Genomic DNA, 25305 nt, shown 5'->3' with positions numbered 1-25305 from the left:
CTTTTCTTCTGCAGTCTGGTTCCATGTTAATTGTGGTAAAGATGGCTTATTTGGAGATCTTAGTGGAGTTAAACACGAACGCCGTCCTCTAGCCAAGCAAAGGTAAAGATGCACTTCAAGTTACTACCAGAAAGAGATGCTTTAGCTTTGCATCAGATTGAAATTCTAGCAAGACTCCTAGTGCGGATTCTGAAAACGTCCTGTGGGGCATTATCTAAAATGTCATTATAGATTGATCATAAGAAAATTTTAAAATAATGTAGTCTGTTGGTCTACCATGACAATCAGCTGCTTTTTATTGGAAAGAAGCAATTACACTTGCTCGTGATTGTGTAGCTTGTGATCGCTCCCATGAAATCCAATACTAGATAAGATAGCTACGGCTGCACTATTTACCCAATGATGGGCATCACTTAAATTAATTTTCTTCGAATAAAAATCTATTTTGGAAAAAAAAAAAGGGGTTTGTCTTAGAGGCTACATTTTTTCTCTGAAGCAACTAGACTGGAGATTTTAGGTTTAAGTCGAGGACCGGGTAATTATAATCAACTCAAGGCAGGCTTCATTTCTATGCCTTCGTTGCAACTGTTTTTTTTATGTAACCCCCTGCCTTGGTTTTTCCTCTTTTCTTCGTTCTTTCATGGAACTAAGATGGGCGGAACGCCAACCAAGAAGACAAGCGAAGGCAGAGTCACGTTCAGATTTTTGCATCGACACGAAATAAAAAGAAGAAAAAAAAGAAAAACAGTTTGCCTACTTGAAGAAAACTGATGGCCTTTGTTTGACCTTTTGTAGTTTGCGATCGAACCGTAGTTTGTACCAAAAAGAGTAGCTCAGTTTCGCATCACCCACCGTCCGTCTGTTAATAAAATCATTCATGATTAAGCCGGCGGCTGGGTTCCTGAATAAAAAGAAGAATAGGGAGGGGGTTCAGCGGAGCAGTCGGGCTCGATCATGGACCGTTGCTGTGCAGTAGAACGATGGTTGATGTGCAACGCAAGCAGATCAAATGGCATCTGGCCTTTGCGAGTCCCCTGTTCGTGCTGCCCTCACGGATGCATTTGACTATAGCCGGAGGGATCTTTCCATCAAATTTCGCATTTAACCACGCGAGAACCAACCCTCGGGCGAAGCGAGCCGAGAGAGAGGCCCGTCGCCGGTCGCTACCCCTCGCCCGGACGCGCCCGTGGAGGGTTTCGGAAGCCGTCTCTGCCACCAGCTGCGTTCGTCATCGCGGAGGCGGCGATGATGGACTTGGATCCCAGGCATTACGAGCACGTCGTAGGTCTTCTCTCGCTCGTTCTCTCTTGCCCCTTCCTTTCGTCTTCTTCTCTTAGTTACTGTTTGGGATTTCTTTTCTTTTTTTCTTTTCATAAAGCCTCTAATCGCATGGCTAGAATCTTCTTTTTCGCTCTACTTCTTGGTGGATTGCTGTATTATAGCATTCGAAGGCGCTCGCTCTCTAGGAGATTTCTCCGTGTCCGTAGTTTTGATTTTTTTCTTATTTTTAATTTTTTTTCACTAGCCTGCATCTAACTGGATTTGGGTAGGCGTTGCGACATAATAGGACGATATTTTTTTTCTTCTTCTTTTTTTTTTTTTTTTGTTATAGAGAAGGGTTTTATGGGGCTTAATTTGCAAGATCAAAACTGAAATGTTACGTATTTCGGATATGAGTTCGGTAGCTTGAAATGATGCTGGTGGAGCGTGGTTTTGTGAAGTTCGAACTTGGTTGCTGATTATGGGAAGTATTGATGGAAGGTATAATTGGACAAGGGAAAAAAGATGCATTTCCTAACATATAGCTAGGTGGAGCCTTTTCATGTTACATCACACCGACTAGCTTAAAAACGAGCATTGGCATTGTTTTCTGTTCATGTATTGGTCTTGCACAGGTTTCCAGTTTCTGAAAAACATTTTGAGGTCTTGAACAAGTCATGCTGCACTTTGTTCCTCTCTGTCTGCTTTCATCTGGGCATCTGATTAACAATGACTATTTAAGATCACCTGTCTAGTAGATATAAAAAAGGGGACACATCGCACTTAGCTTCCTCGTTTCTGTAGAGCTCCCATAGTCCATATTTGTTATTGAATGAAATAGTGGGAGGCACAGATTGATTAATTTCTAGAAGTAACTAGATTACATTCCACTGGGACTTGAGGGCTGATGAAATAGAATTAATTAAGAGGAGGTTACGAATCAAATTTATGAGCCTATCACACTTGTAGCCCCCACCTCCATCTCGGATGCTGTCTTGTCGAGGATGTTTGCTTCATGTAATGAGTTTAGTTCTATAATTAGAAAATATATTCATTGAGGATTTTAATTTTATTAAAATGGATCTGGTATCTCCATAGTCATGCGATATTAACTTTGCTAAAGCTGGATCACATTCATGTTTCTTGGAGTGGAACTTCACATTTCATCTTGTTGTTGTTTTCCCCCCTCTGTTGAGTTGCTAATTGTGCTAAATGTTGTATACTGGTCATCCACCTAATTGATGATTTTGGTGCATTTCTTGCGCTACTCTCTATGGCTGCACGGAGCGAAGGATTATACTACCTTTAGGTATCCTGACTTCTTGTCTTCTTTTCACAGTTCCCCTTTGCTTAATCCGGTGCATTCTATGCAACTGGCTGATGTTATGCAACTTTTCTTTTCATCTAATTATCGTATAGCCCTCTTATCATCAGTGCCAGCCTGTTTCTTTCGTATAGTCTTCTTCTCTTTTTCTCCTTTTGCTTCTGAATATAAAGTACTGATTCATGAACAGAAACAATAAATCTAGCTCTAAGAATGAACATGAGCTGATGAAGGTAACTACAGTTCGCGAGGGCTGAAAAACTTGTACCTTTGGAGCGCTCAAACAGAATCAATTCTCACATAGTTTAGAATTCTATTTGCTTATACAGAAATCCTGCATAACTTTGTCGGTAAGGAAAATGTTATTCTCAATTTCTCTCCTGTGGATGAAACACTGATGAACTGTTGAAAATAGATATTAGATGTTGTGCAGTGGCCTTGAAATTGGTCATATGAATGAAGTTCCGGAAGGAAATCGAGCAAAAAAGAAATTAAGAGTTAGCTATCTTGAATTTAGGGACTGTGGCAATGCCCATGGACTTGATTATGCTAAACGTCTTGCCAGGATTGAAGAAAGATAAAGTTGCTTGGGTAATATTATTCATAACAGGTCCTTTCAAACAAGGACTGATTTATATTCAATGAACCTGCGGGTATTATTGGGCTTAGCTTCAAAACGGCAAATTTAGCTTCATTGTTTCATTGGTAAAGTACTATTTTCAGTTTTATGGACCTAGGGCCTGCTGTTGATTCTAGGAAGGGAAGGTTTTTGGAGCCAGTAGCTCTGTCTTAGCTAAGGATCCCTTCTCCAGATTAAAGATCCTTAGTATGGCTGTGTGCGTTTTTTATTCCACAATTGGATGAGGGTACCAATATATTGTAGTTTGACCCGAATGATTTTTCACATGCCTAGTGCATTTGGGTTATTTCTTATTTTATAATATTGGTATTATTTGATATATATATTTTTTTTCAAAATTTTGTCTAGCTATTTCTCTTAACTCCAAGTGCACTTGTCCTCAAGAATTGTTTCCACTCGCATACTCTTGGCTTCTCATTATTTTCGCTACTTATAGTCCTGTGTGGTGCATGGCTGCCTCTATCATCCATGGGTTTCAGCATTTTAGTAATGTGGTGTATGATAAGTATTATGCTGCTTAGTATCTCTAACATTATGTAGGTTTGTATTATTGATGTTGGCTTGTTTCGATACATACAGACTTTTATAACTCTGATAATAGCATATCATGATGATTTATAAGTCCATACGAGTCAGCAAAGTGTTGGATTGCACGTAAGCACAGCCAAGCCTGATAAAGTTGAAAACTTTGGATCATTATTTTTTCAATCAAATATATGCCGATCCAACTAATGTGTTCTTGTTTAACTAATGTGGTTCACATTTTTGTGACTTGTTTTTAAACAATCAATATTTGTTTTTAGTGTGATGGAGGATGATGAACTGGTTTTGATTGTTCGGAAGGCATGTTTTAGTGTTCCCTATCAAACAAGCAATACCCTAGAAAGAAACTCAAAATAAGCTAGATGCAATAGAGGGGCTTACCACATCTTAGTGTGCATTGGTTATCTTCCAATAGTCCTATCTAATATTTATCATGTACTGGGGCATGCCAATTGTTGGCAAGGTATGTTATAATATGATAGTGTGTTGGGGTTTGACTGGGAGTGGCTTAATTTACATGTTAATCCTTCAAATCAGCAGTCATGAAATGATATGAGTCAATTGTTCCTTCCATTAAACAAACCCAGGCAGTAATGTTATAGGAAGTGAAAATGGAAAGTGCAAATTCTTATGCTTCTTCCTACCAGAATTCCCTCTTACGTATTCACTTCTTTATTTGTGCATACTCCATTCATGTTAATAGCACATCGACAATAATTGAAAATTTTCCATTATTTCCTGTGGCAGAAATATAACAGAATTATTCATTATGATAAGTTTCTCATACAGTACATGCTAGGCAAGACTTAGTAGGATAAAAAAAGAAATGTGACTATCTACCTTCTTAGTGCCAAAATGTTATTCTTTTGCTTTGAATCTCTGGTAACAGAGTTCATGCTGTCTTAAGCTTTGCTCATGGTGCCTCTTCATAAATATCTGCAAGATTTGAAACTATATCCTATCATAGTCTCACACAATAAATTTTAGTTTTTGCAAGTTTCTTTTTCCTTCTCAAACTTAAATCAGAATTGATAAATAGATAGATAGTCTAAAAATAGTTAGTATGACAGTTACATGTTTTTTGTATCCGTAATAGAAATTGTATGTCATATTCCCAACATTCTTCACTCATTGTTAACTTGCTTACCTAGCATCATCAAATGATTCCCAGACTATTTCCTCCGCTGTTGAAACTCTGGATACTGATTTTGTCCTTTCGTTGTGTATAGACAATCAACGATGGTGATATCCGCAACATCGTCCAATCTTATCTTGTGCATAACTGTTTCAATGAGACAGCAGAGAGCTTTCTTGCTTGTACCGGAATGAAGCAGCCTGTTGATTATCTTGCGGACATGGACAAAAGAAAATGTAGGTGACTTGCTTCTAATTTGTTCAGCACATGCTTAGATTTTTTCCCCCCTCTGGATATAGCAATGTTAAAATTGATAAATAATTATTGTCAGAGATCAATTTCTTATATCCATTGCCTAATGTTGGAGCAGTGAAATGTGCATATTCATCTATTTAGACTGTTGCTTGGTTGCCTGTTAGATGGGACATGTAATGCTTTTGGATGGTCTGAAAAATACACAGAGCAAACCAGCCTAGATGATAAGATGTTGTCAATAAATGTAGTGTTGATACCGGTATAAGATGTAACACTGCACCTAGTTTACATTGTATTGTAGCGTGTTTTAAACTAACACAAAAAACACACTTGCTCCAAGGGCAGATTTTTTTTTTTCCAAGCAAGCCCGTTAAATTGATTCTTGTTTTCATTTGTTTAGATAACTTGGACCTTGGAAATTCAAAGGCTGCCAGTTCCTTGAAGGGAATGGTTTGTCAATGCCTCAACCAATTGGTGTAGCAGCTTCTGATGTAGTTGGGTCAATTCATTGTCATGATACAGTGTTGATAAGTATGCTTTTAACGATGTCGATGATTAAATTAGATGCATAAAAATGAGAAACCTGGTATATGATAATGTCTAATTAGCTTGCTGGGTATCTGAGCATACATACGCAAAAAAATGTCATAACAAACAGATACGTACTAATAATCCTTAGAAACAGTGATATATGTAGAATGAGCCAGTGTGTTAATAAATCATTCTCCTGAAGAACGGGTCACAAACTTCTTCTTTTTTCCGAGTATAATTTGAAGTTTCACATCATAAAGTGAATCGATTATGAAGTAAAATGGAAGGATTTACCTTTTGCCATTCGATCATCATATATTTGGACAAATTATATCCATAAATGGTATCTAATTAGCTTACTGTATATCTGAATATGCACATATGCAAGAAATGTCATAACAAACATATATGTACGGATATATTCTTAGAAACAGTGAAATATGTAGAATGAGCCAATGTGCTAATAAATTTCTCACCTGTAAAGATCCCTTTTTTTAAGTTTAATTTGAAGTCTCACATCATAAGGTGAAGCAATTTTGTAAAGGTAGAATGGAAGAATTTACCTTTTGCTATTTTCATTTTCATATATTTGATATGAGTAAACATATAATTCGGAAGTACATGTTGGCTGATAACTGTATTTTTGGTTATCCCTAGCAATATTCCGCTTTGCACTGGAGGGAAATGCTCTTAAGGCCATAGAGCTGACAGAACAGCTAGCGCCGAACTTACTGGAGGATAACAAGGACTTGCATTTTGATCTGTTAAGCCTTCACTTTGTCAATCTGATCTGTTCAAGGAAATGGTAAGGGATCCATAAACTATCATTATAAACATGATATGCGAGACTTATGTCTTGATTTATTATGATTCATCTGTACATGACAGCACAGAAGCTTTGGAGTTTGCTCAGACCAAGTTGACGCCATTTGGAAAGGTGCATAAGTATGTTGAGAAATTGGAGGTATGTCTCCGAAACCAATATGCTTGTGCAAACATGCCTTAAGATATCATAAGTATTATAATCTTGTCATGATTCACTGTTGATCATGGCCATCAAGTTCGTATAAAAACAATACTTTTGGTGATACACCAGGACTTTATGGCTCTGTTAGCTTATGAAGAGCCTGAAAAATCACCTATGTTCCATTTACTGAGCCCAGACCACCGACAGAATGTTGCAGATTGTCTGAATCGGGCTATTCTGGGTATATTAACTATATAGCAACTCTTTTTTTTTTCATCACCAGTAATTTGCTGCCCCCTTCTTGATATGAAAGTGACTAATTTATGGTATTTGATCTTATGGTTGATTTCAGCGCATGCTAATCTACCTTGCTATTCTTCAATGGAAAGGCTGATACAGCAAGCAACCGTGGTTAGACAGTGCCTACATCAGGAGCTTGGCAAGGTACATAATTACTTAAATTTCTTTGCTATTAATAGATATGCTGGATCTAGCATTTTTGTCAGAACTAGTTTCTTGTATATGATGAAATCTTTTATAACCTTAAACTTATGCCTGCTCTTAACTGTGCCAAACACCTATATTTTCTGACTTTGGACGTGCTTAGAAGTTGCTTAAGTATAACAATAAACCTTGCTCCAACTACTTGGAGTTAGTGCTAGAGCCTAGAGGTTACTTCTGTCTTTTGAACTGTTCTACAATTATAAGCTGAAAGAACAAATTAGATTCGGTCTTTCTCAGTCATCAAGCCAAATCTGGAGTCTGAGGTAGTTAAAATGGAAAGTGAAAAAAAAATGGCCACTGATATATGAGGGTCTAGGGTGCATCCTTACTCTTTGAACTCGTTGATGAGCAGGATGGGCCTCCACCATTTTCTCTGAAAGGCTTTCTGAAAAATTAGACAGCAGATTGCATGCTTAGACCCGTTTCGGATCACCGTGTGCTGCCTACGATATTGTTACAATGCCAGTCATGCAGAACGTAGCTGCGAGGGCATGGGCAATGTGAATGTTATATACTGGGAACAGATCTCATGTATCGGTTTATCTGATGCCCGGTCATGTATTATTATTATTGTTATTATTTTATAAAAAAAAAGGAATCATTGATTAAAAGCCAGGTGGTTTCTGGTGTGATGTGAGTGGCTGTTGCTTGTCGTCTACATGCCTTGAGAGGCTGGAATGTTGGGGTGTTCTCTTTCCTTTATTTCAAAATGCAACTCTTAACTTGCAGCTTGTGATCTGTCGATCCAGCGAGTCTTCGTGGCTTGGAGATGACATGAATGAAAAACCTCCAATGATCCATGACTACTTGATTTTTTTTTTTTTCTTACCAAATCCGAGACTCTTGCACAACCCCTACTGAAATGCTCTGAATTCTGCCGCAACATGTCAGCGGAATGGTTGAAAGATGACCATCCACCCACCCCGGAGACAACCATTGTCATGTCTGAGTTTGAGCAAATTGTTAGCTGAAGTAACAACATCATCATTTCAGATTGCATGCCGTGCGACAAAGTATTTATCATTTTTAATTTCTTTTTTTTTTTCCCCTCTTGAAAAGCAAACCGACTGGCAAACGAATGGGCGATCCTCGCCAATGATATTCCACTGGGCAACAACTGACGCAATCATCGCCAATATGTGGAGGAAGAAGGGGGGGGGGGGGGTGACAAAGTGGACGGAAGGATTGGGCATGGCCAAGTACAAAATAAAGATCGACAAATTGGCCCATCGTGCAGGGTATCGTTGGAAAGTTGGCAAGGTGAATTACCCGTCATAAAAAGAACTACCGTCATTCTCCCACCTGAAGGCTATATTTGTAAAAGATTCTTCCGACGAGCCGAGCTTGGGTTGGTTATATTCCCTTGGTTACCTGTTGCTTAGGGTTCCGCGCTTGGAATCTAGCATGCTTGCAGGGGAGCTTGGCTGTTTGCGCTGGCACCACCGAGGAACCTGAATCGCATTGGATGGCAGCATATATATATATATATATATAATGCCCTCCCCAGATAAAGAAAGCAAGAAGGGAAAGAGGAGCACAAGACAGTGGCCGTATTATATTAATATATACATCTTCGTGGCACCTTAAATTAAAGCTACTGCCAACCCAGAGCTCATATCTTCCTTGGTATCTCCAAAAGATGAGAGAATCCGGCCGGAGGCACCCCAGGGGGTTGCGCCCACAGGGATCAACCTCTCTCCCCAAATTAAACCGGCCCGGCTTGTGGGCGAGCCTTTCAATTCAAAACCTAGCTTTCCAGCCTGCGGTCGTATCGGCCCCACACTGCAAGGGGTTGGATACATCTCACCTTCTGTGAGGCCGAGGGGTGGGGCAGGTGAGGCAAGCTTTTAGGACCCAGGTGGATCTCACAGCATGACAGGCCTATCATTCTTTGGTTGGACGCATATAGCATGTTGGGTTGGGCCCCTATCACATCAGTGCAGCATCAAAGTGGGTGCCTGCCTTACCTAGTTAAAGCACCATCGGCCATATGCGCCAAACTCTGGTTAATTACCTGCTCCTTAGATTTCTGTTTGCTTCTTTGCTTTCGAAGGCGTGTCTGTTAATTTCATCATTTATCATCGAGAGGACAGGCTGTGGATCTTCATGACGGTTTCCGTGTCTACTTTGCAGCCCAGTATCCCTTGTTTTTTTCAAAAAAAAAAAAAAAAAAAAAAATCAAAAAGAACCGGCCACCACTTTGTCCTGCTCTGCAATATCCTACAGCCGTTCCATTTCCCCAGCGGTCTTGTTCTGTTGAAGGGCATCTCATAAGTACCATTTATTTGTTTATTTTTACTCTTTAGTATAGAGTGCGAACTTCGTGTCAAAACTTGTGCACAGTGTGCGCGCTGTTGGATCTTGCAATTCTAGCTTTGTGCTTTGTTTTTTAAAAAGAAAAGTTTTCCCTATTGGCTTCATTAAAAAGATAAAACCTTAATATTTGTTTAGCTGTGATATTATATATATATTGCTGCTATGAAATTGGCAATGTTTAAACTTAATTCTAAAATCATGGCATTAGCTATATGTTCCATCCGTGCAAGTTAGCTGCTAGATCTGAGTCTAATTAGTTGTAGTTGTTAGAAGGCGGAGATGAAATACCGGGAGATGCATGTAGCTGAAACTATATATATATAGCACTTCTAGTTCTATTACAGATGGTATTTATTTCCTGTTTCTTGCCGAATGCACATGAATACTTACCGGCTGCAATGATTATTTTGGGCAGATATTGCATTTACAAAATTTGTACCAAATTTCAGTAACATGCTAATAATTTTCATAGACCAGCAACAGAAGCCCTCGGCAGGAGCTGGAATGGCTAGACTTGCAGGGTGTGTCCCATTATTTGCAGGGAGACATGGTTCATCTTAATTTGGCACCGTGCATAAAACTATTTTTTTTTTTAATTTCTTCTGTCTGGGTAGCTTGCTCTTAGCCTTATGACCTACATTGGTAATTAGAAAGCCCTTGCATAATTGCACCACCAAATCCAATGTAGATCATCTCCATGCACGAGCCTATCCACACTTTACAACCCGCGCTGCAAGTGCCTTCGAGCCTCATAGCGGCGTCACGTACTGTTGGAGGCTAAGAGGTAGTACGTATGCATGAGTTGATAGGTACGTAGAGAAGCTAATCCTGAGAGAATATCTCGCACACTTATCCATGCATAGGGGGAATCGGCGTCGGCCATGCCGCCCTACTTCCCAAGTCGATCCCAGCGTGACGCCATTGGAGTTCTGAAAAGTCGAATCGTACAGTCTTCACTCTCACCTCACGAGCATCTCTTTCCTTTTTACGGCAACATCTTTCTTTAATTTGCTTCCCTCCGTTAAATCTACGTATGTGGAGCCAAACTACGTACCATTACTAAAATATCTCGACCGGGATGCCTCTTTTTTTGTTCGGAGAACAAAATTTTTGACATGATTTGAATATAAAGAGCCTTCCAAAGTCGATGAGAAGCCAGCTAAGAACTTCATTTCGTGGTCGAGCATTTTGACACGTCGTGCCGACGTTGGTCGGCATTTTGCAGGAGTCTGGTTTCGAATCCCCCTGTTCCAAGAGGCCATGCATGATAGCTGTATCAAGCCCACGTCAAAGCAACAAGTACATGTGCCGGAATCTTTCACCAATGTTTTTCTTCTCTAATTTTTAGCAAATCCAACATTTACAGTGGTTTACCACGTCCGATGATCAATAAGAACCTTCAGAAATAATTTTTCTTAATTATACAGGATCAATCCTAGTCTGGAAATTTAAACTGGGGATTGTTTCTTTTGGATCGAGGGCCGATCGAGTTATTTGGAATAGCGATAGGTAGTCAAAAGGAAGGGGAGGGGCGCTGAAGGAATAGCGATAGGTAGTCGGAAACAATAAACTTTGGAGAATGCTATCTCAAATTAAGAAAAGAAAAGGAATGAATTAACTTGGATCTCATAACTTTACATGAGATCATCTTTTCTTGTTTTCGTCGGTTCTGGAGAGGTCGTCACCACCTGAATCTGTGAGCCAACTACGTGCGAAAGCATGGTAGCAGCCATGTGTGGTTCAGATTGTGCCAAACCATAATTATGAAACTGTATCCCTCTGTAATTTATGTTGTCGACGCCAGACAACATCCAAGAGCTGCACTAACTTTTCTATATTAGCCATGAGCGAATTAAATCAGGTCTCTACCTAGCTCATTAACCAGCGACTGCACCGTACTGGCCATGTTAATCCTGGGAAAAATTACCATGTTTCGAGGACAGCATCTCATCCCGCAATTAGGAGGAGCATGACAGCATGGAGCTACGTATTAGCAAGTAGTTTTGGACCTTTGACTGAGTCCAGAGATTGCTGGGAGTGTGATGAGTTGGAGTTGGTCATACGGTTAACATTTGGCTCTGAATTCCCATGAATTAGTTTTAGCCTGAAGAGCTCGATCGACAAATTTGCACGACGCATCCTGATCAATGCAATATATGCGCCTCTAGTCTAAAAGTTTGAACAACCATCCTTCGCCGAAAGAAAACGTTGGATGTTTATTAGTTGTTTCGTCTGATGTGGCTTAACTTAGCAACAAAAGGTTTATGGTCATTTTTAGAGATAACTAATAGCTACGTAGGAATTAGGATAGACGCACAAAACAAAAAAAAAAGTTGGGGGGGGAGACTTGCTGAGCTTTATGTGAAATTGCTGACCCGTCCCTTTTTCCTTTTTGTGCTTTACATTTCAATGCATGTGACTCCATTGTCCTTGCCGAAGAAATTGAGCAATCCTCGTCGAGCTTGTACAACCCATGAGCAATCCTATCGACGTCCTCTTTGCTGGAATTGCCGGCCTCGATGTCGAAGCACCAAATCCCTGAAAAGAAGGTAAGATTAGAAGTCGGAAAAATCTCCCCTCCCTCTTAAAGATCGAGATGGCCTTCCTACCAAGATAAAACATATATAAGAATCAAGCACCTACCTAGAAGACACTAAAAGTGGAGCAAGACTTACTAAATTGACTCAGGGATCTTGTGCCCAACTTCAACCTTCGGATGCTTGCATCCGAGAGATACGATGATTGAATTGGGACCCTATACGGTATATATGTGTTTTGCACTGCAGAGATGGACGGCTGTCATAACTCGTGCCGCTACCTTAGAGATGGACGGCTGTCATAATTCTCAAGAATAGACGAGGTCATTATGGATGCCGAACATATATGGGATATCATGATGGCCATCCGCTTGTAAAATGGATATCGTGACTCATCTGGTTCACGAGAAAAGAGGAGAAAAACGAAGAAAAGCCTATTATTTGGTTGGAGTTTTCCAAAGTATCTTTAAGCTATCAAAATTCAGGAATAAGATCTTTTTCTTGATTAAGAGTATAATAGATATTTTACACTAACTTTCTTTTCCTAAAAAAAAAAACAAAAAAAAGATGCTGAACCAAACATAAGCTACTCTAACGATTCTCTTTTTCATGATCAATCAAATATACCAAAATTATTTCTCTACGTATTATATTTGTAAGAATTGACCTTTTGGAAAAAATATTCTGGCAAAATTTTTTTTTTTTTTTTTTTTTTGCGAACCAAATGAGTCCTTAACGTGCGTGTGAAAAAATACAATGCAGTCTATTATGACAGCTTTGCTATGATTATAGAAAAAATTGTTGCGACAAAGCCACATGGCCTGCGAGGGTGGTCCATGGATGCGATATGGACAACAGTGCATGAACTATTGGAGCATGCATGAAGGTTTTAGCTGCATCGAGTGGGGTGGCTTTCCGAACCCCACAGTCGCACCCGAGAAACCTGCACCACTTATTATAATCTTACCAAATGCCCAGTATTACATCTAGAATAATGGAACTCGCCGCACCATTATCATGATCACTTGCATGCTACCAAATATAGTAACATGAACATTGGCCCCGTGGTAGCCCTAAATGGAGATCTAAAGGTTTAAATGGAGACGTCCATGTCAGTCCATCGGACGTTCCATTGTCGTCGCATGCATTGCAAATAACTGTTAATTACCAGTACTGTTTTCTAATTACAGCCAAAATCTTTCACACTTGAGACTTGAGATGGATGGTCTGCTTTCTGTTAATTACCGCGGCCCTGATGAAATGCGCGCCGGCCGGCGAGGTGGCTCAAAATGTTGGGTCTCACGATATGGGAACATGGAACCATCGATAAACTCAAGAGACGTTATATATGGAACTTACGAGTAATACTGGTGGTGGGGCTTGGATTGGATTCAAGCTGGGGCTAAAGCCAACTCAGGTTCATCTTGGCAATTTAGGAGCCAGCTAGGACAGCAAGAAGGCGATGGTCCCCCATAAATAGAGATCGATCGATCTCACTCTTGCGAGCTATCGACAGTTCCGTTTCTAAAATGGACGTGCTCTCATGCGGTGCCATTTGCTTTAGACCGGACTCTGGATTGCATGGCCATCGCGCCATGGCGGCCAGTGTCAATGGATGTGACCCAGCACCATTTCGACAGCTCGACCCCTTTGATATAATGGCGGGACCGTGCAAATTTTTTTACTGACCTGACTTCGGTTTTGTCACGTACTCTACCGACTTTAACTGTTTGAAAACATGAAGTAAGTTGGATCAATGTCGAAGCAATATAAATGCCACTCAGATGAAATGTGTGAAAAATAGTAGATCATGCTAGAAATGAGTTCGCCAGAGGAAAGCAGTGAACACGCTGGAATGCAAGCAAAACATTGGAAACACATTAATGGAAGACCAACAAATTATAACGAGTGTGCAGAACATGAGAAACGACAAATATCTTCAACTTTTTCATCAAGAAAAAAAAAGAGAGAAAAGGACAAGTATCTTCAACAGCTTAAAAAACAACCGGAAAAGGTAAGTGCCGAAAAAATATCCATATGACGGAAGAGGTGAAAAAGATAAGCTTCGATATATGCAGGCCCTTTTTCCTGCAGATGTCAGATCGATCCCTATTCTCAGGTGATTTTGCAGTACAAAAAGCTCGGCCATTAGGAGAAAAAGATAAACTTGGACGGTAGCATATCATGCGGTGGAGAGAGAGAAGAGGAGTTAGTTTTGTAATCAAATATCGTACCTCTAGGCTGGCTAATGTTGAGGGACATTTTCGAGATGATGATTTTTGGGTCAGAGCTCTCGATAACCTGAAAGAGCTTTATCTTTACGAGACAAATATTAGAGGCTGAGAGCATTCTTCTTGAGAAGGATTCAACCATAATAGTTAAATGGATACGGTCCGAGAGACGGAGGGGAGATGGACACCCATTGTTGTGTGATATACGTCGGTTAGTGCATGAGTACAGCACTTTTCAGGTCATGCATGTGTACCAAAAGGAGAGCAGGACTGCTGACTGAATCACATTCTTTACTTTCAAACACTTTAGAGAGATCTTCTGGACATGTCATGTAATTGTTCCTCTGTTCTTATATCACCTTTATTCTCTTAATTTTGTTGATTGTTCTCGTGCCAGGTTGGTGTGGGTGACCGTTGCGTAAAAAAAAAAACTTCTATATATACTGGCCTTTTTCCCTGCAAATGTCAGATCAACCCATATTCTCCGGTGATTTGCAGTATAAAAAGCTCGGCCATTAAAGAAAGCTGTGCAGCTGCTCCTTTTTCTTCATTTCTTTTTTTGTTTATAGTAAAGATCAGCAGATTTATTTCAATGGAGAACGAAGCAAAATAAATGAAATGCACTAAGCAAGCAAACGCTAGATACCACGCCCAAAGGGATCACTTTTCAGACTGGTAGCACAACCCTCGGCCTGTTCCCACCTAAAGAAAGCTCAGCACGTCACTAAGAAATCCAAAGGGCTCATCTGCACAGGAGTTATAACCCCAGTAAAAATCTTTCTTGGTAGGAGTAACCCTGGTAAAAATCATCCGCAATCAGATTGATCGATGTAGTGTAAGGAGGCTGTGTCTTTTTCACACTGTTTTTCAAATCTAACTAGTTCCTCTCCCACCTAGTTATAAGATCTTCTTGTCCAGTGGCTGCCAAACAAATCTGAATTAATGCAGTGGTCTCTCTTGCCATATGTCCAAACAATCAATCAATGGAGGATCGTATTTATACTTCTTACCCCAGGGGCAGTTACACCTACCAAACAAGCAACAATTAACTGAGACTACTATAAATCATATATATATATATATATATATATATATATATATATATATATATATATATATATATATATATATATATATATATATATATATATATATATATATATATATATATATATATATCCATTGAAGAAAATTTGGTGAAGATTTAGTCAAAAATAAGAAACTAAATGGACCCCAATGGCATACGGTTTACCTTTACCGAACTTGGCAAGAGTCTAATGGGTTGAAAAATTTTGAATCACACCCCAACTCTAGGAATTTCCTACCGCTAGATTTGTGGAGGATTTGCACTCATGCTTGATTACAGTGTATCGACTGTATAGACTTTATAATAGATGCATGCATTTTAGAATCCTTCAGTAAGATTTGGTCTCTTATATATGTCAGGCGACTCTTAGTAAAAATAGAAAATCTAGGGCTGCTAGAACTCTCCTAAGGCCACTAGAATCCTAGATAACCTTTATCAATAGGAAGCTCTTTTCCAGCGCCGAGTGCCAACCTCCACCACCTCCCCTCTCTCTTTCTTCCTCTTTTTTTCTCTTTGTTCTTTCGAATTCACCATTCTCTAGCATTGTGCCATCAAAAAATAAAGGTCGAAAAATGCCGTCAGAAGCAAGGTTTAGCAAATTCATCTTGTGAAGTTTGAAGGTATAAGACAAAAGAAGTAAACAAATCTTATACTCCTTGTTTTCAAATTTATAAGTAAATCTTATACTTCTTACTAGTTTTTGAACTTGTAAGTAAACCTTAAACTCCTTACTAGTTTTCGAACTTATAAGTAACCTTGACACTCCTTATTAGTTTTTAAATTTTCATATATTTTTCATGTTTATGATTTATATGAAAGTATGAAAACTAATATTAAATATTGATGATATCATTTTTTTTTAAAATTAAGAATCAAGCATACGATATTATAAAATTTATAATTTATTATGAAATAATAGTTCAATGATTATTTTAATATTATTGATTTATTTATGAATTATGAACCCTATATTTATGAAATTTGTATTTTTTTTATGAAAAGAATAATTTCATGATTATTCTACTATTAAACACTTATTTATGGACTGTGAACTCTATGAATCCATTTAGTATTTTATTTATATATAATTCAATAAAATATGATTTAAAAAAATATTTTAAGAACTGTGGCAAAAGACTTTTAAATAGCTATATATGGCATTTGAAAGTGGGATAAATCGACATCCGAAGCTAGTTCCATATGACCCTGCTAGTGGATAATAGTAGTTGGTGTATGACCCTACTAGTAGATAATAATAGTTGGCATACGACTTTGCTAGTGGATAATAGTAGATACGATCCTGTCAACGGATAATAGTAGTTGGTATTTTATCGATTACGGCCTTGTCATGAGCATAATAGTGACTTTAGCATTTAGTCCGAGAGAAGTAATTTGACGAATGATATTGTTAAATGGTAAATAATTTATAATTTTATTTATGCTATACACTTGGAACTATTGTTATGACATATTGATGATTTTTGCATGCACAATTGACTTTATGACTTGTTTTATTATATAATATTATGAAATATTCTATCTTGCAATAATTATTATTTTCTCTATATGATGTGTCAATTCATGCAAAAACTTATGCTTGATCCGGTAAGATTGTAAAAAGTTTACTTACTGTACTATGTAGTTCAGATCTCTTTTTTCTCTCTCTTTTTTCAGACGAATAGGATTAGTAGGAACGAAGAATGGTCTAGAATTGGAGTTTGTGCTAGTAAGCTTGGTGATATTGTAGAAGAATTTTAGTATTTTAATTGACCATGAATTTAGAGTTAATGGCTTTCAAAATTTTAAAAATTATAGGTTTTCATATTTTTGTTCAAATTTAGGCGCTATGACCAGTATTAGTTTTATTTAATGGATGATGAAATTGAACTTTTATTTTGCTTGTGATGGATTTAGAAGCTAAGATGTAATGGTTGGCTTCGCATTATCGTAAGTTGTACTCCACGGTAGCATGACCATTCTATATCCTGAATTTGGGGCTTGATAGAATAAGTTGTGCAAGCTTACTTTAATTGATGGTTTAACCCATATACAAATCTTAACATGTAGAATATCTATAAACTACATTTATAAACTTCATTTGCGCACAATATGATCAAAATGAAAGCATAGCGCTCGGGAATTATGTGCCAGAATTTGTAGAACCATTTAATGGTGGCTTTTATCATCAATTTCTTTGTTTGAAATAAATGTGTCATCATCTCACCAATCCAAGCTTTTTGATCTAATTTTATTTACATGACATAGAAGATGCTGTTGGAAACTAGATAACTAAGTGATATTCTTGGATAGGAAGTTTGACTTTTAGGTTGTAGATTGATACTGTGACTGACTTAGCAATCTATTTATACACTATTTCAGTCTAATAGATATCTTTAAACATAATAATTAGTATAATCCATAGGGCTTACTCGACTTTTGTATCTCTTTTTCATTATTTTGTGAGCCTTATTGAAAAAAAACTATCATATTGAATGTGTCATAGCCTGCTTGCAAAAAAATATTTATGTCTTACGATGAAGCTAGGATTTTTTTTTGTCCAAATTTTAACTCTTTGACCTTAGAACCTCATATGTGTGATTCAGACTCGATTTAGATCCGAATTTTTTGGGTTGAAATCGGGTTATACACAAACACGATCCGACCTGAACAATCTCAATCTTGGATCAAAACTTTTAGCCATGAATATGACCCGACCCAACCTGATCCAACCCGATCTTAGCTTCTATTGGGGTTGGGTTTAGGTCCAATATTAGGAGTTGAATAAGGAACCATATTGGGTTGAGGTCGCTTATCACCCAGTCTGATCTAACCTATTTGCACCTTTAGTCATGAAATATTTGAAAACTATACGGTCTTCATTGTTGGAAAGCCATAGAGTAAGGTTTGACCTTGGTGTTGTTGCTAATCTCCATGTCATTTTATTGTATCATTCTCAATTTAAGATAAGCAAGCGTTGGCATATTGCCACTTTGCAGAGGACACATATCATGCATTCAATCCATTAAAGTATAAATTTTTACAAAAATCAGCTAAATAAAGACGGTGTTTGATATCAGATATTCGGATCAATCGGCTTCCTCTTCCTCTGGGTTTGCAATGTATGCAAATCGATCCAAGTGCAAATGCTTTTCATAAATATGTCGATGGAATAGTATGACCGAAGACCAAATCTTGGATATTTATTTCACGGCAGATACAGTCATTATGGAGGGGACAATTGTACGAAGTACGTACGCAGTCATCAATAGGGAGCCACCCTGGCTCTCAGATCAATTGCTGAGGTAAGGCAGATGAGTGCATCAGAGTGTTCGGTTAGGTATAGCCACGTACGCCTGCATCTATGCGTTGGAAGCACGGATGGGGATTTGGCAATGGAGTGGTTCGTGGATCCAGAGCGGAAAATAAAGAATTGCGTATATGATTAATCAAAAACTAGAAGAATTCTTCGTCAGCCAAACGTCCACTTTGAAGAATTGAATTGTCGAAATGACACAGGCGCTCTAATGCATGTAGGCCGCCTTAAGAAAAAGCAAAATATGCTTCTGCCCCTGATGGCATGGGAATGCCATGATTGAGGCCCAAACCTTGGATTGATTCAGGCAAAAGAGGGGGTGCCAACCAAATGATCAAGGTCATGTTAGCTCCCACAGGTGAAATTTTTATTGAAAGGAAGAAGATCAGGGACAAGAAGTTTTTAGGTTAGATGCTGCCACGACATTTTGCTACAAGGAAATAAATGGAGGAGTCGGAAGGTGGATCAGGTTTGCTCTACCCACCCACCTAACCACCCTTCCCCTACGTACAGAATCTCAAATCAACAGTTGGTTGGGCTTCGCCAACACCCTCTCTTTCTTTCTCTCCCTGTCGCTCTGTCCCTCTCCCTCTCTCCCCTCACCCACAACACTGGTGCATCACCCCCAGACCAAATCTCCACGTGAACCACGGCCCTGCATGGCCCTACCTAAGATCCCCAGGATCCCAAGGACCCCGCCACTGGCCCCCTGTCTCCTCCCCCATGTTGTTCTGCCACGTGTTAAACGAGAAAGAGAAAGAGATAATTATAGTAGTGGAAGGAGGAGAGTGAAAAAAAAATAGAAGAAAGAGGTCGAGTCAATCCTTATCGTAGAATCTTTGCATGTTGCGTAGAGGGAGATCTTTTAAAACGGCAGCCAAAAAAAAAAAAAAAAAAAAAGGAAGCGCGATCTCGGCTTACGTTAGCAATCGCCACGAGTCCCCACGCACTGCCACAAGATTTTGTTCCTCTCGCCCTCTAGCTTTCTTCCCTCCCTTCTGCCCTATATATACGATAAACCCATCACTTCTCCTCCTCCAAGTCCTCTCTCTCTCTCCCCCTCCCTCTCTTTCCCCTTGTGTTCCTCCCTTCCTTTTCCGGCGAAGGCGCACGTTAGCACCGTCCGTAGTTTAAAGGCAACCCAACGAGGCTACAGGATATATACTGGACCCGTTTCTTGTGCTTGTTGGCAGGAGTTTGAGTTTGGGAAGATGACGCAGAATTTGGTGTTGTTGCTGTTTGCGATCTGCCGGCTGATCTCCACCGTCGGCCTGACGCTGGAGCCCGCCGAGCTGCTGCAGCTGGACGTGGAGGGCCAGGTCAGCCTGGACCCCTCCGATGTCGGCCGGGCCTCGGTCGACTTTGGGGGCATGACCCGGGCGGAGCCGATGGCCGTCATGCGCCCGGCCTCGGCTGGTGACGTCGCCAGCCTGGTCCGGGCGGCCTATGGCTCGGCCCAGGGGTTCCCGGTCTCCGCCCGGGGCCATGGCCATTCCATCGATGGGCAGGCCCAGGCGCCGGGAGGGGTCGTGATCGAGATGAGCCAGTACGGCCGAGCCGCAGGCCACCGGGCGAGGCCCCGCCCGGTGTACTCCCCATCCCTCGGGGAGTACTACGTGGATGTCTGGGGTGGGGAGCTGTGGATCGACATCTTGAACTGGACGCTGGAGAACGGCGGGCTCGCGCCAAAGTCGTGGACCGACTACCTCTATCTTTCAGTCGGGGGAACCCTCTCCAATGCTGGGATCAGTGGGCAGGCCTTCCACCATGGCCCCCAAATAAGCAATGTCTACGAGCTCGATGTGGTCACAGGTTGGCTTCTTCATATACTATCTATATATCATGCGTTATGTACTAAATTAGGTGTCAGTACTCCCTGCTTCTCTATATATACGGTTTCTAATATGCTTGCTTCATGTTTTCCGTTGTTTTCTAGGCATGGGGGAGATCCTGACATGTTCAGAAGAGGAGAATTCCGAGCTATTTTATGGAGTTCTTGGTGGTTTGGGACAATTCGGGATCATAACAAGGGCTAGAATAGCACTGGAGCCTGCTCCCCGAAGGGTTAGTTTCATAGTCATACCATCCATGATATATTCACACACACACACACACACACACACACACACACACACACACACACACCTTTGATTGCTCTTCCCTTTACTATCTCCTTGCTTATCTGTGATGACCATATATTGACTTTAGCCTGCGACTGACTGGCCTAACAAGCCAAGCAAAAGGCTGTGCTCTCTCTCTCTCTCTCTCTCTTCCAACATGAGCTTGTTTGGGACCATTTTGTTTTATCCCACCTTCCCTGAAGGAAGAAGAAAGAGGCCGGGTCTGATTACCACCTTGCCATCTTGGAACACCATTCCCTCCAAGTGTACACCTGTACAAGAAATCGAAACTTTTGTGCACTTTGCACTGTTTTTCCTGGACAGCACGACACTGACACCTCACCAATTTGGTGGGAAAAGTCATGCAAGACAGCTTGGAGGTAGCCGGGAGACGATGGAGAATCGGATCATAATTGGAGAGAGCAAAAAAAAAAAAAAGTTTCATGTGAATCTCATTTTTTTTATTTTTATTTTTGTGTGTGGGGAGGGAGGGGGTGATCTCCTAACATGGGCCATATCCGATTTCTTTTTGGTGATCAGGTGAGATGGATTCGAGTGCTCTACTCCAATTTCACAACGTTCACTCGAGACCAGGAGCACCTCATCTCCCTTCACAGCGCCCACCGGAGCGAGAGGTTCGACTACGTTGAAGGCTTTGTCATCGTCGACGAGGGCCTGATCAACAACTGGAGGTCCTCCTTCTTCTCCCCTCGAAACCCAGTCAAGATCAGCTCCATTGGAGCCAACGGTGGTGTACTATACTGCTTGGAGATGACTAAGAACTACGACGAGTCCACTGCCGGCTTGGTCGACCAGGTAGGTGCATGGTTGTAATGTTTGTAGATGACAAGGAAGCAGCCCGCTTCCTTGGCCTATATTCTTTTATTCCCCTACCTAAAAGAACCAATGATACGGCTTTTGGTTTGCCATGGTTTTCCTTATCCTCAAACCGTCGACAGGAGACGCCCACATGGAGAACATGAAAGAAAATCTCCACTCTAGATCTTATTCCATCACCTCTCACTACTTTATTACATCACTGCTCACCTTTCCAACCTAACATAATATGACCATTCGTCAGTCCCTTCATTAAAGAAAGAGAGCTTTGCTAACTTTGCTAATATTATGTGTGATTGGGCTGCAGGAAGTGGAGGCTTTACTGACGAAGCTGGAGTTCATACCGGCATCGGTGTTCACGACCGACCTTCCCTATGTCGACTTCCTCGATCGAGTCCACAAGGCCGAGCTCAAGCTCCGGGCCAAGGGGATGTGGGATGTACCACATCCATGGCTCAACCTCTTTGTGCCGGGGTCTCGCATCGCCGACTTCGACCATGGGGTCTTTCGGGCCATCCTCGGAAACAAGACCAGCGGACCAATCCTCATCTACCCCATGAACAAGCACAAGTAATTAATCACCCCCCCACATGCCTCATGCAGCTTGCATGCATGCAACTCGCGCTCCTATTTAATTTACTAATGCACATACTTAGACCACATGGCATGCACATATGATATTGATACTTAGGCCACAGACGGTACAGATCATGTTCATGAGCATGCATACATGCATGCATGCATGCATACATACATACATATTTTATATATATATATATATATATATATATATTGGGGGCTGGGATAGATTGTTATTTAATCACGGTGGTCCTGTGGATGGCCGCCCGCCAACTCTAACCATGAAGGTTGCAGTAGGTCGGACACCACCACACACTTTAAGACGACACGAAAATGCAGCATCTGCATTCATGCCGTTTCCATTACCGTCGACCACTCCAATATTTCCACGTCGCTTACCGTGCCGCGGTTAAAATTTGTAGCGTTTGGCGACTCCTTCCTGTTTTAAAAAACGTGGTGTCAGATCGCTTTCAAACGCTAATTTATTTAGTTGGGTTGTGTCCATCTTTCTCAATCCGCCATGCTTTGTTGATGCCAGAGGTGTTGCTTTCATCAACACCTAAAAAGGGTTGAATATTGGGATAGGGAATCCAAGACAGGGAGACATGTTATTCTCTTTCAACTTTGGTTGCTTTACTTTGTGTTTATCTCTCCAATCGATGCTCGTTGAAGGCATGCATTTTGAACACTTTCAATCGCCACACTTAGAATTGAAGCTTCTCCAATGAGGAGGTCAAACCTAGGTAGCTAGTCCTCACTGGCGAAGATATATTTATATCTATGTCCGATGATGTTTCTGATTTGGGGAAAAAAAATGTAGGTGGGACGAGAGGAGCTCGGTGGTTACACCCGAGGAGGAGGTGTTCTACTTGGTGGCCTTTCTGAGGTCGGCCCTGCCTGACTCGGACGAGTCGACTCAGAGCCTGGAGTACCTTAGCCAGCAGAACGAGAGGATTCTAGCCTTCTGCGAGGAGGCGGGCATCCAGGTGAAGCAGTACCTGCCGCACCACTTGACTCGGGCCGATTGGGCCCGGCACTTCGGGCCCAAATGGGGCCGATTCCGTAGGCTCAAGGCCCAGTTCGACCCCAAGTGCATTCTTGGCTCGGGCCAGGGGATCTTCCCACCCTCTTCCTCCCCTCTCTCCTCTTGGGCATTCCACCATACACCAGACACAGGAAAGGAGGATGCCATGGAGGTGGGACCGCATGACCTGTAAAGCCTTGTTTGCCTATTGGGTGCCGGGCTTCTCTATGGGGCAAAGACGGTCCAATCGAATTAGGAGGGTTCGATCGTAAGTTTGGAGCGTCCTCATTAATTTTTGTCTCCTATGGAAATCCATACTAGCCTGCAAAAGATGTGTAACTGCATGATATGTCCATAGGTTTCTGTGCATGGAGCAAGTTACATAATGGATATATTTTTTTATCATTAATTTACCGTACATATAGCTCCTATAGTCCTATGTATGGTTTTATTGTGGGTGGTAACTGCCAAAGATGTTGGCGCCTGAAGAACAGTCACTCGATACTTCTCTCCATACATCTCCTTCAAGGGAGATAGAGAAAGGGGTGGGTGCCGTTAGGCTGAGGTATCAGCGGTTACGTATGCAATTAATTGAACATAAAAAACAGTATTTGTTGTACCTCCTCTTAATGCTCAAGGAGATTATTTTTTATTGAACTTGAAGGAGATTAAATTAAAAAGAAGAAGAAGAAGAAGAGAAATCCCTGAATCTAATATCATACACACATGGGAACGTACGCGAGCTCCAAAATAGATGAAGACAAAATTAACCTAACGAAATCAACAAGCTGCAGCTAGCCTCCCAACATATACAAAAGAGACAGCTAGCATCTGTAGCTAAGCTGGAGCAGGCGAGGAGCCAGAGCAAATCAATAAATTCTTGAGAAGCAAGCTTGGCGTAAGCCAGATTCGAAGTGGGATCATGACAATTGACAGACAGCGGTGGTGCTGCCACCTAACGCTTCCTGCATGCATCACTTGGAACGGCGCTGCCGTTGTTTTCACGGTGCGCTGTGCCCGCGTTGCTCGTACCGCGGCATGCTGGAGCCTGGAAGGTGTGGGTTTACAGCGTGCGCGCCGACTGCAATTAGGCCCAGTCGCTTCCCCACCCGACTCAATGAACCAGTCGGAAATGGCCGGGTTCTCCACTCGAAGTGGTCGAGAAGGTGAGTCCAAGAGAACGCTGCCAGGTGGACCTCAAAAAAAAAAAAAAAAAAAAAGAACAAGAAACCGGGTGGACCCAAAATGTGCGGCGGAAATTTAGGACAGCTTACGCAGATCCATCTTCTTCCTCACCGTCAGCACATTATATTCTAGATTTATGTAACGTAAAAGATTAGAAATATTAATGTAGGCCCCCTGCCGTGATTCGGTTGCTCTATTCCTTTCCATCGAGCATTCCCCGACTCCCATAATTGGATGGACAATAAAGCGGAATTGACGGCGATTGGGTGTTCTCGGATCCATGCACATTGAACAAAAACCAGCAAATATCCCTCCTCAATTCTGACACTCACCCAATGATGTTTGGAGCGGGGATTTGGATAGCAATTTTACTACAATTATTATTATTATTATTATTACTATAATTTAGAGCCATTTTGATCGGGACCATATATAGGATTTGGGCCGTGAATTGTAACACTCCAATAACAATGGTTATAGCTAGTGAATCTGAAAGGATATGGATGCGACAAAAAGATGGCAATAAATAAAATATGTTACCTATATGTGTATCTCAATGTTTTAAAAAGCGGCGACGGCGCCGCTTTTTAACATGTGTGGGTACATGCACACGGTGCCGCTTTTTAACTATTTAAGAATAGATGAAGTATATTCAATACAAATGAAAGTAGCAAATAATGATACAACTTTTTTTGGATAAATATAGTAGCAGGATTAATAAAAATAACTTATTATATTATTATTATAATATAATTAACATTAGCACTATGAGTACCCATATCATGCCCGGTTTGAAATCCACAACAAACCTAATTATTGTCGTCCTCAACCTATTTCACCTGCATGGGTCTACATAATAGTGGGCCGTATATGTGGCCCTACCATGTCATGGGTCGACATGCCTTCCCGGGCTATAC

At 40.8% G+C, this 25305-nt stretch overlaps 2 protein-coding genes across 3 annotated transcripts; both read left to right on the top strand.

Moving 5' to 3' along the window:
* The first annotated feature begins 1017 nt into the window (after positions 1-1017).
* LOC103712020 (glucose-induced degradation protein 8 homolog) lies at positions 1018-7903 on the top strand. Of its 2 annotated transcripts, none has more exons than XM_039117303.1 (7): positions 1018-1281; positions 4997-5138; positions 6346-6493; positions 6577-6652; positions 6785-6896; positions 7008-7099; positions 7512-7903. In XM_039117303.1, exons 1-7 carry the CDS (start codon positions 1246-1248, stop codon positions 7554-7556), a joined length of 651 nt encoding a protein of 216 aa, XP_038973231.1. In that variant the 5' UTR covers positions 1018-1245; the 3' UTR covers positions 7557-7903. The 2 variants fall into 2 exon arrangements, with proteins under 2 accessions (XP_038973231.1, XP_038973232.1); XM_039117304.1 differs by having other exon boundaries at positions 1108-1285.
* An 11792-nt stretch (positions 7904-19695) lies between these two features.
* LOC103712017 (cytokinin dehydrogenase 5-like) lies at positions 19696-23612 on the top strand. The gene is made up of 5 exons (XM_008798382.3): positions 19696-20455; positions 20580-20707; positions 21304-21579; positions 21908-22170; positions 23000-23612. Exons 1-5 carry the CDS (start codon positions 19855-19857, stop codon positions 23394-23396), a joined length of 1665 nt encoding a protein of 554 aa, XP_008796604.1. The 5' UTR covers positions 19696-19854; the 3' UTR covers positions 23397-23612.
* Positions 23613-25305: the final 1693 nt, after the last annotated feature.

This window comes from Phoenix dactylifera, unplaced genomic scaffold, assembly GCF_009389715.1.
Source record: "Phoenix dactylifera cultivar Barhee BC4 unplaced genomic scaffold, palm_55x_up_171113_PBpolish2nd_filt_p 000204F, whole genome shotgun sequence".
NCBI classification, from domain to species: Eukaryota; Viridiplantae; Streptophyta; class Magnoliopsida; order Arecales; family Arecaceae; genus Phoenix; species Phoenix dactylifera.
Note: the sequence above shows the minus strand (reverse complement) of the source record. Positions and strands in the feature narration are given on the sequence as shown.

Bases quoted from the DNA above. Each gene is read 5' to 3' on its own strand.
- LOC103712017 (XM_008798382.3), top strand. From the start codon at position 19,855: ATGACGCAGAATTTGGTGTTGTTGCTGTTTGCGATCTGCCGGCTGATC. The intron at 20,456-20,579 runs GTTGGCTTCTTC...GTTGTTTTCTAG, and splicing joins CGAGCTCGATGTGGTCACAG to GCATGGGGGAGATCCTGACA. The intron at 21,580-21,907 runs GTAGGTGCATGG...ATTGGGCTGCAG, and splicing joins CTGCCGGCTTGGTCGACCAG to GAAGTGGAGGCTTTACTGAC.
- LOC103712020 (XM_039117303.1), top strand. From the start codon at position 1,246: ATGATGGACTTGGATCCCAGGCATTACGAGCACGTC. The intron at 1,282-4,996 runs GTAGGTCTTCTC...CGTTGTGTATAG, and splicing joins CCAGGCATTACGAGCACGTC to ACAATCAACGATGGTGATAT. The intron at 7,100-7,511 runs GTACATAATTAC...GTTGATGAGCAG, and splicing joins TACATCAGGAGCTTGGCAAG to GATGGGCCTCCACCATTTTC.